General features: G+C 36.1%; 1 protein-coding gene across 2 annotated transcripts in view; it reads right to left on the bottom strand.

Annotated features, from left to right (window-relative positions):
- The window catches only part of RALGPS2 (Ral GEF with PH domain and SH3 binding motif 2), a 94,006-nt gene that overhangs the window by 54,120 nt on the left and 22,095 nt on the right, over positions 1-17,791 (bottom strand). For both annotated transcript variants that reach the window (XM_010080517.1, XM_010080518.1), the window contains exons 5-7: positions 13,117-13,206; positions 9,485-9,577; positions 5,117-5,243 (exon numbers count right to left, since the gene is read on the bottom strand). In XM_010080517.1, the coding sequence (XP_010078819.1) occupies positions 5,117-5,243; positions 9,485-9,577; positions 13,117-13,206 (310 nt within the window). The remainder of the gene's footprint in view (positions 1-5,116; positions 5,244-9,484; positions 9,578-13,116; positions 13,207-17,791) is intronic.

Below are 17,791 nucleotides of genomic sequence, written 5' to 3'. Positions count from 1 at the left end.
AAGATATAAGCTTTTTCATTAAAAAGCTTATGCTTTTTCAGGTTAGCTCAACCCTTACATGTAAATATGTGAAATTACATTGTCTTGCTATAATGTGAAAATTGATTAGTTATTTAACAATTTATTTAAAAATGTTGGTGTTTCAATGAAAACCAGACTTCACATTGCTGTTTAAGATTTACTCCAAGAAGCTACACAAAAAATTGAAGACACTCCAGCTTTGCCAGCAGAAAGATATTTTTTGCAACATATAATTATTTCAAAATGAAGTGGTGAATTAAACATAAAATATAAAATTTCTTAGTGGTGTAGATAGTTCCTTAAGGTCTGAAATATCCTACCTTTTGTAAAACACTTAGGCAAAATGTTCCTAACATAAGAAAAATAATTGTATGAAATGACTGATAAACTCAAGATGACCAAATTGCTCAGTACTTTTTTTACTTTCTACCTCCATGTTCAAACTCCCTAGTTAAACAAAAATATCTGTTGATACTTTGAACTTAAATGACAAAATGAAAAGCCCTGATATTAAAATCATGACTTGACACTTGGAGACCCCTCTCCTGCTCCAGTTAGGAGTGATGAGGTCTGAACAAGTGTTGACACATACTGATTTAGAGAAGGACCAAGTCTCTGAATATTTTAAGTTTTCCTCCAACGCAGCTTTCTGCTGACATAGTAAACCCAAGACTAGAAATCAGCTCTGAGTATATTCTTCCTGCCACCCCAAACCTGGACTGCTCTTATGACATGCACCTTTCCCTTCCCCGACATGTATACAACTCTGATATTGTCTATATTAAATTTTTTACCTTCTGGATATTTGACTTCCACTGAAATTAATATGTAACTTAAGAAATGAATTAGAAAATACTTTTCCAATCTTCAACAAATGACATAAAATATACTGCATCAAAATAAGATCCTTCCAAAATCAGAAACAACAAAGCATTCACTTCAGGTACAAGAGCCTCCAAAGCTTTCTTCCTAGCATAGAAAAATTGTTTGATAATTGTACTTAGCCACACAGGTTACCTAATTTAATTTGATATTGCACAAAAACTAAATATGCTGTTCTGAACTGTAATCAACGTATTTGTTTGCCACCTCGTAACTCCCTCCAGGATTTTAAGTAACTTTGCCCCTTTTTAACATAAGAAACCCTAATAGTAAAAGAATAATCTAATATTACTGTTAACGTTAAATTAGTTGATACCAATTGCTATGCAAAACCCCATCTGTAGTTCAGAGGAGAGAAAACAGCATTCTGCTTTCAAAACACATTCTCTGGAGCAGATAAAGCTTCATTGACAATATGTGGCTCCAAGAGTTGCAGTTAAACCTTTGGTCAAGAGATCAAAGCCAATAAGTTTCAACAATACCTAACTGGTGTTGGTGGGGGCGGGTGGGGAATCAGTCCCAGCATATTCCATTCCCAAATTCCAAGAATTTTAACTGACACAAATGTTTAAGATTACAATTCTGAACATGTTCTTCATATAAGGAGTATTAGTTACAGATATCATACAGACCTCATTGACTGAGTGTTCTATAAAAAGCTTTTCAACTGCAAACACTATTCAGATTATCGGTAGTCTATTCTTTTTCTCTATGGTAGCTGGATAGAAGAGCAGTTCACATAATTTTAAAAGCTGAAAATGCCCTCCAAAACATTCCTTTCATGAACACTTCTGATGCCTTTAGTGCAATCAACAGATTTCTTCTCTTTGGAAGAGATCTTATTTTTACCACAAGAATCTCTTGCCTGCTGCAAAAACAGTGTTTGTTTATTCAGTGCAGTCAGTGAAAGGTGTACTTCGCAGAAACCCCCAAGTAACATTATCTTGCACTCAGCCTTTATATTAAATTTTATTTATATTAGACATCTAAAAAGTGAGTCTCTCCCAATTTAAAGCTGCAGGATGACATTAACTAAATGTTATTACAAAATATATCCAGAAAGCTTAGACTGTACAAATGCTGCACTCTGAAAGGAAAAACTTAATTTTAAATTGCTGATTTAAGATTACAAGGAGGGAAAGCGCAACATCTTTTCAGGTTGGTTCACACTCTGTACAATAATTTACAGCTTTCAAATGCTTGCAACTCTATCAGTTCTTAGCTTTTGGGTTTAATTTTCTAAGCAGGGTAAATGACTTTAAAAGTTCGATGTCTTCCCTCAAACTTTTTTAGAGACGTTTTCCAAAAGAGGCTGTAGCATCCCACAAGCTTATTGCACTGGACATTCAGAAGCAGTCTGTCTGTGAAGGATATACCTTTCCCCATTCCTGTACTATCCAAATTTAACCAAGCAGGCCTTGAAGAAGCTTAACTTGTACTAAACCTGAAACACAGTTTGCATATATATTTCCAAAGTCTACTTGCAAGCGTTATCACTGAAGTAGCTGAATATTCATCAGATGAATACTCCAATAACCTCTTTTCAGCTTTCCCATTTCTGGATATAACTCCTGAAAGACAGCTATAAGAAAATATTTCACAAGGTAGTACTGCTTAGTTAAATAAAAATCTTACTTGTCAAGATTTGGCTCAATTGTTTCATTGTGCAACCTCAAATTAATCAGAACGCTGTAAGACTTCCGTTGAGCATGACTTTTTATTCTGAGGTGAAATATGACATCACATATACAGCTTCCATTTGTTGTGGCTACTTCAGTTGGCCAGGTGATGACATAATTCACACCATGTAATGAGGACCTAACGCTGAACATTTTTATTGGTGTTGCACAGCTCTTAGCACTCACGTTTAAGTTAGTGAGTCCACATTGATGATGTGCTGCTCTCACTTGCATTTCTAGAACTCATTTTACATCAGTAAAAATGCCTTGGGAAGTGAATTTTAGAAAAAATACTCCTGCAAATCTACTCAGATCTTACTGGAGATTAAAGCGTTGGTGCAATGAGAAAAACTGGACACAACCACCACGACAGATCCAGCTTTATCATTACAGTAATTTCAAGGTAGTTCTGTTCTTTTTGCTATATCTTTAAACCATACAAAATTAATTTTAGAAGGAATGTGCCAGTAAAGGGCTTAAGGACATTCTTCATGTCATTAGTAAGAGTGTGAAACCAGGCCACAACACATTCTTTAACTACAGCAGATCACAGCAAAGAGCATTTTTTTTTCTTTCTAAGCAGAAAAGAAATATACACTTCACTTGAACAAACTATCAAGTCAAGCCCAAAGCTTATTCTAATGCAAAAATTAGACAAGACGATGCTAACGTATTGACCAAAACAGCCGTAACTGAATAAAACCCATTTGTTTTCCAATGTAACTTTGTTTTTTCCTAAATATACACTTGCATTCCGTAAGGCAGTATATTTTTAAAGTGTCAAGACAAATACACCAAACCGTAAAGATTTCTCCATACAGCAGTAAGTATTAGAAAACCATAACGGCAAGGGCCAGAGTATCATAAGATTTTGAAAAATTTGACAGCAGGTTGGCTTGGGACTTCTATGATCAGCAAGAAAACATTTTGAACCTGGCTTCACGTTTCATAAACCATGACATATAGCTAAAAAGCATCTGGAAAGCTAGAAACTGCATTTCCGACCCACATACAGTGCATATATACTATATGTGTACATGTGATGGGAAAGCTGCAAAATGACATGTTTAATCACATTACATTATGCCTGGCTTCTTCTTTGCCTCTTTTTAATTCAGGACTAGTTTTAACATCTATGCCAACAGGCAGGGTAGCATGTGATAGTATGCCACACCAGGGATTTTCACAAAGATTAGTAGAATCATAAAGGCCGGAAAAAGACCTCAAGCACTTCAGACAAAATATGACCATACGGACTCTTCCATTCCAGACACAAACAATTACCAACATCTGAATACTTGAAAATACAGGAAATTAACAGCTGTTAAGATCATGTTGGAACTGATGGATGTTTCTGCGAGGGATGTAACAGGGAAGTAAAAAACAGAGGACAGAATGAGTAACTCTGTAGGACTACTTGTCATTAAAACTATTATTCACTGTCCACTGCAAAGTATTTTTTTCTATTTAAGTATAAAGCACGTAAAAGTCAACCAATTTTGTAATACCGGAATATATGCATTTTAGAGGTTTCATTCTAGATTCTAACATCAATGGCGGCATTGTCACTCATATCAAGCTATGAAACAACTGAAATAATACTCTGATGGACATACAGATCACAGCATAAGTAAGACTGTCAATTTATTAATCTTGAAAAAAATATTAGCCCAGCTGAGTAAAGGAAGTATCAAACTTCAGGAACAAACAGAGTAGTTTAATAAACCCTAACAACCACAGGAGGCCATCTTGAATCTAGGTGTAAGAGCAACTCTTATCTGCAAAAATACCAATTGTTTTTTCTGGAAAAGATTGGAGAAACATTCCCTTAATTTTATGTGACTACTGACATGATATCAAAGAAAAGCTACATTTTAAAAAAGGCTCACTGATCACTTTAAACAAACTAAACTGAGACATAAAGTAACACTAGATTAGATTGGCTACAAAACTGATACATATTAAACACATTTATCTACTTTTCAGATACACAGGAATATAATTTACCCATAATTATTCTATAAAGCTGAGTCAGTCATATGAACCCAGTTTCTCTTGTCACCTTAGTACAATTAAATGCAGCCATATCTCCAGATTTTAGCATGTTCCAAACTCTAAGATCTGCATTTGTCTCAGAGGCTGGTGATTTATAGGTTCTCATAAATTAAAAGCCATCATTACTACAACAGTCAAATATTTAGCTCTAAGAGTCCTAGCAGGAATAACAGTTTAAGTACTTCTCCAGGAGTCAATCAGTGTATCTATAGAACATATGGGAAAATAATTTCCTAGAAAACTGATACTGTATGTAAAACCTGAAGTCTTTGTGAGGTTTAATAGGTATTTTCTTTCTGAAGCTAGTGAAGTTATTTCTTGCCATATACAGAGTATCCAGAATCGACTAGTGGTTATAGATTCTTTACTGAAGTATTGAAACAGTTTCATGAACGCTGAAAAGATAGTGTTTAGTTGATGTAATTAATGGAGAAGTGTGTTTGTCATCAGTGTTTCCCACCAGAAATACCTCAGCTTACCTAAATAGGGAATACAAGGAGTCATCTTCAAGCTGCTGATATAGTCTCTAAGCCTTTTGTAATTATCTTCTTTACTCATAACATACTCCAGCTTTTCAAAGGTGGCTTTATCCTTCCGACTCAATAACTAGAAAAACAAAAAAGCCAAAACTAAAATGACATTAAGTTTGATCATTATGATTTCTCTTTTACCCTTTAAAGCATGGATTTCCAATCCCCACCCCCAAAGCCCCCTTTTGCTGTTGTTGGTTTTGTTTTCAGATACAACCGCTTAAAAATTACAGCATTTAAACCTTATGGACGAGTACTTTAAGAGTTTACAAAGAACAGCAACTATTTTGCCTGCTAAATTTAAACTATCCTTTTTAAAAATCAGCCAGGTATAAACTTTGGTGTCCTGGAGGATCCTTCTGAAATAATACAAGTTTTCAAAAGGCTAATCTAGCTAAAACACAGCACACTTCACATCCTGTCCGTTTCTACAGTATTTCAAAACAATAGTTTATTCACTCTAATTATCCCCAAGTTAACATTTCTCTGTCAGATATACTGAGAAATTTTATAGCAATCCAGCCTCACAAAAACCTACATTCCAAAATACGTTCTTATTCTTGAATTGAGAGATATCTCAACAAATTCCTTTCCAAAGAGGTAAACAATACCATTAAGATCTGATAAATACCTTTAACTAAATTACAAATTTGAAAACAATGAATGCAGATATACACAAATCCACATACTTGAAGGCCGGGAAAAGAATAAGGATTTAATCCATTTCTCTCTACAGAAGGCATTATGAACTTGAATACAGGCTGTGTATATTGTTCTGCCAACTAGCAATTTTACTGGCTCTTCATATTACAGGAATGTCCACTTTGAATACAACGCTTAAAAGTCACTAATGTCCTTCATCATCTATCCCTCCTCCCCCATCCTGCCCCTTCTTTTGGAAGAAATAACAGCAACGAGGCTCTCTTTGTAAGATGGGGAAAGTAAGTTAAGAAATTTTTAAAACATCTAGGTGAACTAACACTGCAAAACCACCTTGAAGGCTTAATTTCAATTCAGACCCACAAATTTAAAAAGGGTGTAAAATGTTCTCACTGAACATTTTGGCAGGAGACTCAGTGTTCTAGTCCCAGTCACATTTTTTCCCCCTATAAGATATCCAATAGTGCAAAAATTATAAGGGTCAGATTGTTAAATTCTTACACATATTCCCTTTTCTCTTTCAGTTAAAAGATCAACCTATGTGAACATGACAGAAGTGAAATGTCCCTTCTGTAAAGCTGTAAATTCACTATTGAACAGCTCCTCTTTCTACTTACATTTCCTATATCCTAGTCTTCATTAGGATAGCTAACACACCACCAGCTGAACACTGGCTTTCAGAAGAAAGTCACTTCTAAAAAGTGAATTGTTTCCCAAGACATACTGATCTCTGACACTCCCCTAATTAATTTACATCCTTAGCTTTGGTTCCAATACTTAGATGAACAGCATCTCATGTTCACTAGAACTGCAGACACCTGCCAATTCCAGGACAAGGAAAGAGTAGACAGGCGTGACTTCTCCACAGCCACTGGAACACGACACTTGTCTTACGAAGTTTACCTCCTCAAAGGCAGTTCGAGCCCAGATTAGCTTGCCTTTAATAATATTCTAAAATATTCTATCTGAAAGGTTTTTGTAGTTTTGCAGACTGGAAGGTAAGACAAGACTAAGATATATAAATTCAGACTTGAATGCAATTAATTGTACTTTCCTAAAAATATGCTGATATGCACAATCTTGTTCAAGCCTGATAAAACATTTCATGCTCTTTGAATAATCTCTAAACACATTGATCCTGCATGACTTGCCCTTGTGCTCGGGGTACAATGCACACCACATCTCCACTTCCTGCATTCATGTAGAAAAGTACAGAGAATCTGACAATATTAAAGTGTTTCTGTGAGGACAAGTAAGGACCCAGCTGTTATTTCTTCAGTTTTGGAGCTGCTTCCTTCTTTTTCTAAATAATTTTTATTCCTCTGTCTCTTAGGCTCAAACGATGCAAAGAACAGTAAAGAAATGTACACACGCAGAGACAACAAAAGCTCAGGCTGATCTGATAATTTACAATAGCACAGAAGGATTTAGAGCCTTCCAGATTCTCTGCTTTCCAATTAGAGCATGCCAGCACTGAAAACAAACTTTCTGAAATGTAAGAAAGGAGAGATGAGGTTTCAGGGTGCTGGCAGATTGGAGCAGAATTCACACACCTCACTTCAGATGTCTAATGATTATTTGCCTACATTGCCCAAGTCCTAGCTGGTCATCTAGACTTCCTTTATGTTAAACGGAGAGAAGTAGAATTTTCTATTCTATGTACTTTCTTAGAAAGGTTCATAATTCTTTTCATGTTTTGAACAGGGCAAATCACAGATTAGAAGCATTTATTATTCTCCAGAGTTCAGAGGGTGTGCAGGCAATGAGCGAGACAAATTTCAGACATATTCAGACATATCGTCAGAAGACATGAATTTCATCTTTTTTAGGAACATTAGATTACCAACCAAATATTTAATGGTGCCTTTCAACTCTAGATTCCAACCATATAAGGTGATTTTTTTTTTCCCCCCAGGGAGTGAATATAGTTGTGATTAGTTTCCTGACATTATAAGTTGGGTTGACTGCAGATTGCTACAAACTCTCTCTCCTTCCTTACTGAAGGTTTTGGAAGGTTATCGAGTAACTTACTCAAATGACCTGGTGACTCAAAAAATAGCTTGGGGTGCCTTTTCACATCTTTTCTTGCTTTTAATACGCAGAAAGACAAAGGCTTAGAATTACTTCAAGAATTTATAAAGTGAACTTCCAAGAGAAAGATATCTGAACCAGTCTGCAGTGCGCACAGCTAGGCGTTATCCTGGAACTTGAATTTGCAAAGGCTTATATAAGATGATGAAAAGCATAGACTCGCTTGGGATTGTATAAGGAATTAAACACCTGCAGAAATGTGGGAGAAGCTCACTGGCATTCCAGAAGTCAGAAGGAGGGCAAACTTTAAAAACTGGTACATATGCCAACATCACACAAATAATCCTTGTAAGTGCAAAACTTGACTTCTGTCTGACCATGTAGGCAGAGAAACTGGGGATTCCCAGTTCTGAATGGCATAATTATATTAATATAACCTTATTATTTACTACCATATGGTTATAGTTTAAATTTGTTTCGAGTCATGCACACAAAAAAAATCAAACTGGCACAGTTATAAACCACTGAGGCATCAATTCATTGACATGACAAAACCTGAAAAACAACAGTTCTCTTCCAGATCATTTTGAAGTGTTAACTTCGTCAAGATTTCCTTAGACAGATTTTTGGTATTTTGAAACAATGTCTTACTTAATTGTACATTTGCAAAATAGGCACAGAATTCTTGATGAGTATATCAGCAGGAGTGAATTATATTCAACTTCGGTAACTTTTATCAGCTGAACAACATTATTATTCAGTTATCAGACAAATAAACACTTTTTTGTAATAGGTGAGGATGTGTTGACATGTCTCAGTGAAAGTTTTTAGCTCTTCTTAATGATCTGTTTATATCGATCCCCTGCACAGGAGTATTTCAGTCACCTGATTATTTCTATCACACTTGAAAACATTACAGTTCATCTCTTTATGCAGCTGGATAACTACACAAAGTATGGCTGAATCAAGCAGTGTTTTCTCAGCTCTGAGTTATCAATGAATGAAAGTAATTCCTAATGTTCTTCTGATAAAGGATACAACTACAGAATAATAATTCCAGTCAAAAACCACATGCCAAATAAAAAAATGTTTCCAAAGAACATAATTCTTTCATAATTGTACAAAATTATGCCTACAAATATACTGCGTAATGCAGTTGTTGTAACAATGAAAATCTGAAAACTGGGAAAAACTGCCAGATTTAGTTATCAGTCAGAGAAACTATAAATCCCTTCATGGAAACTGAATCAAGAGTTTCTGGACATCTGCTCTCCATAGCAAAAAAAAATTCCAATAGTATAAACCCCCTAAACGATTAAAGTGTGACCCGCTTTGGCATTCATAATTTTCCAGCAACTAAATACAAAATAGCTTCTGGCCAAATTAGAAGCCTCTGCATTTAGCAGAATCTGCAGGGAACTATTTTTCAAAGGAAAATATTTCTATGCCAGAATGGAAAAAAAACTCAACAGGAAACCATAGACTTAAGAGGCACTAGAAGCATTATGTACATGGCACAAGAAGATTACAAGTATCTGTAATAATTATTGCATCCTTCAAAACAAGCTACAGAATGTACTCCTAAGAATAAATTAAAACCCCTTCATTGTCGTGCTGCTCACTTACCGCCCACGTTTTAGTCAGCCTGAAGATTGGAGCACTCTGCAGGCCTGACACAACTGCCATAAGTGCATGCAGATTATTCAGCTCATAGAGTTTCTGAGGACAAAAACATATATAATAACAATAAACAACATTCCAAGTGCTGTCAATAATGAAAACAGAATAAATAACCATCTAAAACAAAGAAATCTTGCATGATCTAAACCAAAGAATTAATAACAGTGAACTGCTGTGCACCCATACCTTTTACGGCACCTCCTAATTTCTCCTTACTGTATCTATACAGTTTTGGATTAGACTATACTAGCCGTTTCATAGTCCAGACAGAGCCCTTAAAAAAATCAAATCTATATATGCCTACATCTCGGGACATATAACAGAAGTGCCAAAAATTTTCTGACATTTAAACCCAACAAATTCCTCTCAGAGCATTCAACAGAATTTTCAAACTTAACATGCCAAAAAGGACAACCTAGCTGTGAATGATGTAATCACGGCAGTATTTAATACTGTAAGTGCATTTGGCACTGCAGGGTTACGTAGCTACCAAGGCTGCATCAAAGCACCCAAAAAATATTGTTGCAAGATGAAATCAAGCCACGTAACTGGAGTACTTCTCTCACTGAAAGACAATTTTGGGGGTATGACAACTAACTAGTAAAAAGAAACAATAAGATCAAAACTGAACACAGAAAACATCAGGGTAAAAGAATTTTCTTTAAAATTCTCTACAAAACACTGCACATAAGTGCATTTTCTCACACACTTGGAATTTCCCTCCTCTCTATTTTTTCTTTCCCTCTGTCTCCAAAACCATCAATCTGCCTTGGCCAATTAACTACTGGTACTACTCTCATGAAAGCTTAAAAATGATCCATAAGAAAACACTGTTCCTTAAGCTCTTCTGCAATATCAATTATTCTGATAGCGCTGAGCACCTAGAGATGTGAACATTCAGGGATTTTTGGTGGAGTGCACAAAACCAGAGGTTTTACCCCTAACAAAAAGACTTTGATAAAGAGAAATGGATCGTCAATGACACTACTGCAAATCCTGTAACCCATTTGGAAAATTCAACAGGGTAGGTTAGGATGCCAGCTAGAAATGATACAATAACATAAGGAATTTTCGCGATTCAAGAAATGGTGGAAGTTTTTTTTTTCTTCCTTGAAAATCGACTTATCCAAGTTTTCTTTATAAGGAGTCCTTTTGTGAGAAAACCGGACAAAAACATTAGACTAACTTGATTCTGAATAAATGCTGAATATCAGAGGAGACCTTATATTTGGCAGGCTGAAAGCAATACTGCAAGGATGTTCTTCTGGCTAATAGCTTTGGAGCAGGGCAAATTGTTCTCTCTCCACTTAACCCACTGCCAGAAAACTAACAGCCTTTTATAGAATGAAGTCCTCAACAGGTATTACTCAAAAACGCCACATTTGATCCTTACTGTTAGGTCACACTAGCAGCAATTTCAGTCTGGGTGCCCAGAACCCTACGATTCCAGAATGTCTACTGATGAATGGGTGTCTTTCCACACCTACTGAAGAAGTGTTTCCCTCTCCTAACCCTCTTTTGGGAGGATTCTTTAGTAACACATGTAAAGGCCAATCAATATTTTGTAGGGTGAGGTGATGGGGTGAATATCTGTCACATACCGTAGACTTACTGTTCTTCCAAATAGTACTGCTGATGTTTGTCCCTTCACTTACACAATAACCCTTTTTTTTCCCCCACACACACATCCCCAAACAAGGTAAAGTTCACTGTCCCAAAGGACAGTGTAGCTGATTAAAAATGAAAAAAAAAAAAAAAAAAAAAAGGGGTTCATGCACCTTCCCAAAGGGAAAGATGGGTGAATTAAAAAAAAATAAAAAAAAAAAAAAAAAAAGGGCTTTCCTAGTTGCTCCCAGCATTGAAGAAGTCATAACCCACCAGGATTGTCTGGGAACTTCCGGGGAATGCAACTATTAGGTCCAATTAGCTCATGCATAAAGCAATATAGTATGAGATACCATTAAAGGACTGCTAGCTATACGACAGTCATCAGAATTCACTGCAGAATGGATTTACAGCTTTTCTGAAGAAAAGTTAATTGGTCTGACCTCTGGCACCAAGCTGCTTTGACGTAAATGTAAATGCTTTGGTGTAAATGGAAAATCCTTCAAACAGCGCTAACTGCAGTAACTTCATGTTAGCAACACCAAGATACTAGATACAGTAAGTAAATTAAAAGATACAAAACCACCCCATAGACAGTTCCTTGCTTTTTGGAATTGTGATTTTTACAACCCATAGGTAAGCAAAGCTCAACTAATTTTAATCGTTAGAGCACGTAACTGTCTCAAGACCAGCAGCATTTCAGACAGTGCTGTCTGCAGTCCACCGATGAGATCAGGCATGTTGAGGGTGCTGTGCCCAAAGCAGAGTCTACAACACCCAGCGTCAGCAAGTCCCGTCTAGGAACCAACCAGGCCGGACCCTGCTTGGCTTCCAAGGACGGTTCTGCACTGTGACCACTGCAAGGAAACCTTCCCTCCTCTATGGAGGATCATACAGCAAATTTTTGTATGTTAGCATTTCGAACAAAAACCCAGGAATTGATCTTTAAAAATACATGAGATGAAGACACATTAACTCACCAGGTATCAAAGGATATTTAAGAAAGCTCCTTAACAGTTTCTACACTTTTATACAGTCTCAACCACTATGACCACAGCAAGATTACTGAGCAAAGCCTGTGGAATCTCACAAAATTAGCTTGCTTTGCCCAAAATTTGTAGTCAAATCCCATAGAAGTAAGACACTACATCATTAACAAATGAGCACATCAAGACAAATAATGCATTTCAAAGTGAATAGCAAGGTAGGTAATTAACAACAATTTTACATTTGTTTTTGTAGGTAACCTGAGGTGGTCACAGAAGTTAGCTGTAGTAACAGTCGGCCACCTTCTGACAGCAAAAACTTGAAAAACAAAAAAAAATCCCTCTCTTCACACTACGATGGAGAAGTTTCATTCATTTTATTTGAAGGGCCTGGACTGTGGTTCATTTACACAAAGTCAAGATTTGCTGAGCCTTTTCTTATGAATGTGAGTCCTAAAGGCTTTCAGGAAGATATCAAAGGATGAGAGCTCTAAAATGTTTTCTCAGTTCAGGTACACTTTTGAAACAATATTTATTAAGTTGATATTATTCGTGACACAACTGGAATAAGAGATAATTTTTTTTCCTTCCAATAGTAAAAGCAAACAAACAATTTATGTTCTAACTGATGCTGTTTGTACTGATTTTACACACAGCGCTTTGGTTTAACCAACATTAGAAAACACATCTGGTAAATTATATTATCTAATAAACAATATCTGAAATAAGACATTTTTGCATTTCCTTAGTTAAGCTATTTTTTTTTTTGTAAACAAAGGCTTCTATTTCAGGATTTTGGTCTGTCAGTATTTCTGACAACTTTGTTACATGCATAAGCCGAACAGCTATTCATGTCAGCAGATACAACCACAGCTAAATCAGGTATCAGATAAATATTTACTCATGTATTTCTGAACTGACCAACTTAAGTATAAGAACTTTCATCATGGTGAATCCCACATCCCTCCCCCCCATCCAAATTCTTACCTTCGCAGTTTTAATATAGTGGCTCAAAACCTCAGCTCTTATTTTTAAAGTTTGTGCATGGAGTATCTCTCTAACAACCCAGAAGCTTACCTAAAAAGAAAGTTTGCCTTTTTAAAATACAGAGCTTCAACGTTACATTTTTAATATTTTCACTTCATGAGTAATACATTAAAAGTCTCACAGCTTTCAACTTCCATCTATAAAGCTGAATCCATAGTAGAAGATGCAAATGCTTGTAGTATAAAATCCCAACCAATATAACCCAGATCCTAATAAAAAACTTTCTTCAATGTGTTTTGCTCTGTTATTCTGCTCATTCTCACCCAAGAAACCTTCTACCATTACACGGTCAAGCAGTTGCTTAAATCTAATTAATAAATCCAACTTATGCTTGGAATTGCATCTTTTATCTTGCTACCCTCTTCACCTTCCCCGTTTCATAACTGGTAGCCAAGCACTCCAGTATTTTGTTGGAGAGCAAACGTTCTGGTGACTGCTTTTCTCGTAAGCGTGTGGGTGGCTAGAACTTGTCTTTGTAAAAGTTAGTTGTGTACAAAGACGTTTGGATCTGTTTTTCCAATGAGGAAAACCCTTCTGCCACCAGTACATCTCAAAAAAACCTCATCAGAACCAGTTATGTACGATCTATGCACACAGACGCGTTCTCAGGCTCAGTTTGAGGATGAGATCTCACAGACAAAGCAAATGGCAAAACTCTTGAACTTCAAACAAGGTTCTCCCAAGAAAATAAACTCATGACAAAATTTTATTAAGAGAGTCTACAAAATGAAGGAATATAAAAACTAAAATTGAGTTACATCCTTTGGTTTTGCTTCTCCACAATTCTCAGACAAGTCGAACAGCTTCAACTACAGTTCATTGACATTTCCAAACTCTCAACACCTCTGAATAAAAATAATAATCAGACCGATATCACCCAAACAAAATTGGAACATAAGGCAGAGGACCCTTGCTATAACCTAGAGTTTGTTTGTACTCTTATGGCTGGCTGTGCCAATTACCTGCTAATATACAGCACGCTACCATACTCATTTGTTAAGTTTTGTAGGACTAACTTCACTGTTGTATAAAAATCACTGCTATATTCAGTATGGTATGAAGGATGGTTGCTGCATTTCAGAGTTACATGAATGCCTCACAAAAGCTACACTTTGAAAATGTTTCATTAACATGTCTAAATTCTTATACTTTCTCTGCTCCCCCCATGCCCTCTACTCTCATATACTTTATCACAAATGACAGAAAATAAACACCTTCAAAACTGTAATAAAACAGTAGCAAAGAATTAGCAAATGGTAATAAATACTGTAGTTTTTATTCATGTATTCACTACACGTTAGGAAAAAAATTAACGATGAGCAAGATACAGCATGACTGCTATTTACAAAACTACTGAAAACAGTATATGAAGAAATATATGCTCTCATACATAAACATCTTTCAACCTGTCACAATTTTTAAAAGTGATGCTAAACTACTTCTTGTAAACTAACATTGCACATGTATTCAGGTTCCTGCCCAAAATTTCAATTAAAAAATTAATCCAAAATTACATTTTCAGTGAAGTTATAGTGATCTGATGAGAACTGAGTTGTCAAAACACAACAGCTCTTTGGAACTGGAAGATGGAAGAATTACAAAAAAAACACAAAAAACCCCACAAATATCTTGCATAACAACTGCTTTCCTTTGGTCTGTTTGTCTAAGCCTGTATTACAGAATCACAGAATCACAGAATGTTAGAGATTGGAAGGGACCTCGAAAGATCATCTAGTCCAATCCCCCTGCCGGAGCAGGAACACCTAGATCAGATCACACAAGAACGCATCCAGGCGGGCTTTGAATGTCTCCAGAGAAGGAGACTCCACAACCTCTCTGGGCAGCCTGTTCCAGTGCTCTGTCACCCTCACTGTAAAGAAGTTTTTCCTCATACTCAAGCGGAACCTCCTATGTTCCAGCTTGAACCCATTGCCCCTTGTCCTATCACTAGATGTCACAGAGAAGAGCCTGGCTCCATCCTCCTGACACTCACCCTTCACGTATTTATAAACATTAATTAGCCAGGAAAGAATTAGGCACGGATCTCAGTTTTCTTTTTCCTTTCTTTTTTTCTTTTTTTTTTTTTTTTTTTTTTAAACTATCTCCAGATAAACTGTGTTACCCTGACAAATATAAAAAATGTTCTATGCAAACAGCATTACTATAAAATACATAGGTACTGAATATGTAGACACTAAAGTATTTGACAGTACTTCTGAATCTTGTAAAAAAAGGTTAAACCTCAGTTTGATGTTCTGCTGTAGTTACACAGCTTGAGAAAACCAACTTTTCCCTTGACTGATGAACGAGTTTCTAAGGAGATGCTTTCCCTTTGAAGATCAAGTGATTTAAATTTTTAACACAGATTTTCATAACATAAAGAATCAGGTAGAAACAACACACATATTGCTTTGCCTTAAAATCCCAAATCTCTTCAGTCTCAAGATAACAGCATGTCGATGAAATAGGAGACTGCTTGTGGGAGGCCAGACTATGAAACACTTGCTCAAAATACAGAGCAATGCCCAATCATTTTCATAAGGATGAAAAAACAAACAATTTACAATGTTGGCCCTGACTTCTATGAAAGTTCATTAGTCTCACAGTGACACAAGCACTGTGCTGCACAAGTACTCCTGTTTACTCAAGGAAACCCGGCTTCTGTCCCAGTCCCAACCAGACCAAGTCTCAAAGCTTCCAAGCTCTTGCATGAAAAACAAACCAGAACAAAATGCAAAACTTTCTTCAAAGCTTAGAGCCATCCAGTCCCTTCAGTGACAAAGCAGAAGAGAAAGAATCAAACACACTTCACCATTTCCACTCCAACCACCTCCACTCCTCTTTGATGTTTTTACTGGCATTGTCATTCATTTTTGGCTGGTCTTGTCTATTCACTGGTATCTTTAGACAGCATCATCATCTAATTTATTCCAAATATTGAAAAGTAAACAATTAAAATAACCCCTTTGGTTTCAATAGGCTATTTTTTTCCCCCAGGTTCATTCTTCACGTAAATCATACATATTTGTTCCATCCATATTTTGTGGTTATTTTGCTTCAAGTCCTCTGTCACTGCATTTTAAATGTTGTTATTTCTCACACTGTCCCACCAATATCAATCAGTTAGATGACTCAGCCTTTGGGCATCAGTGTCTTTGGTAACAGCTCAAGGCAGTATGTAACTCTTGACACATTTTTTGCATATTTATATTCTTCCCTATTAAGGTCAACCTAGAAAATCACGCCTAACTTTTGAACATATCTTTTCTTGAATCACAGCTTAAGCTTTTGAAATTATCACATTTGCCTTAACTGAAATACTAATTTTGTTATGCTGGTGCTCTTAAGTTCATAGTCACTGGTTCCAAAACTAATTGTGCTTTCCATGCTAACTGGTAGATAATGCAAATTCGAGACTCTCTCTTTAATGGAGTTTCTGGCTCATTCTTCCAAATATCTGTTAAAACCATTCTGACATGCTACACAAAAAGCACGTAATGTAAAACAGACAGTACTGACCTTGCATCATCACAGCTAAAGTAGAATCCCTATATTTTTAGTTTGTTTGTTTCCAAAGGAAGCACACTAACCTCTTCCCCAATCCATTTTTTAATTTCCAATAACCCTAGTAAAATTTCATTATCACACTTCACTGCAACTCAGCAACACCGCAATATTCAATACAAACTTCCTCTCCTATGCAAAGTTTGCAATTGGTTTTTAAAAAAAACAAACAACAAAACCACAGTTTCACGGAGTTAGCACAACAAAAAAATTTGCCTTTTTCAAGTTGGATTTTTTTTTTTGCTTTAAAATTGTTCCAATGTACTGAATCCAGGTGACAAGTTTCTCTAATATTTTAAGCTCTGTGGCAGCGCAGTTCCACTCCCATTTAAAGAAAAACATCAAGAAAGAGGTTTTTCATGCAGATAATCTCATCACCAGGAGAGGAACAGTTACTTTTACATAAACTATGAAACATGTTCATATCAATGCCCTTTTCAACGGGTAGAGAACAATGGTTTAGTAAGTAGGCAAACATGGTCATTTTGCACTGACAGATATACCAGTTGCAATGGTAGTATGCAAGTATACAACTAACTTTCAGAAAAAAGCTGAAAAAGGCAGAGATCAGAGTTTTAAAAAAAGATGTAAAGAATTTACATATTTGAAAACAATACTCAGTAGCAGATGTGTAGATCTATGGAGTACCACATAGCAATGTATTCTTCAAGAATAAAAGAATCTTGGCATGGAACGATTCAATTGATTTCTCTTCCCTGAACTCAATCTGGTTTTACAGGCACCACATATAATTATCACATAACTAGTGCTGGAAATACACTACACTTCATTCTCAATGGACTGCAAACAACTGCACATAATCATTACTGTTTCCAAAACGCTATCAGCAGATCAATTTGCTGTGAAGCAGCTGTTAGTTATTTAATATTCTCTTTACTCACAAAGTGAGAGCTGTTCATGGATTTCTTTTGGCAAGTTAGGAGAAAAAGGAAAAATACAGATGCATAATACATAACTCAAATCCAGTGAAATTTCAAAGATTAACAAAAGTTTGATGAAATGTATCCACGACTGAGAAAGCCAATACTTG

The sequence above is a fragment of the Pterocles gutturalis genome, unplaced genomic scaffold (genome assembly GCF_000699245.1).
Source record: "Pterocles gutturalis isolate BGI_N339 unplaced genomic scaffold, ASM69924v1 scaffold19559, whole genome shotgun sequence".
In the NCBI taxonomy this organism is placed as follows: domain Eukaryota; kingdom Metazoa; phylum Chordata; class Aves; order Pterocliformes; family Pteroclidae; genus Pterocles; species Pterocles gutturalis.
This window is presented reverse-complemented; position numbering and strand designations above follow the sequence as displayed.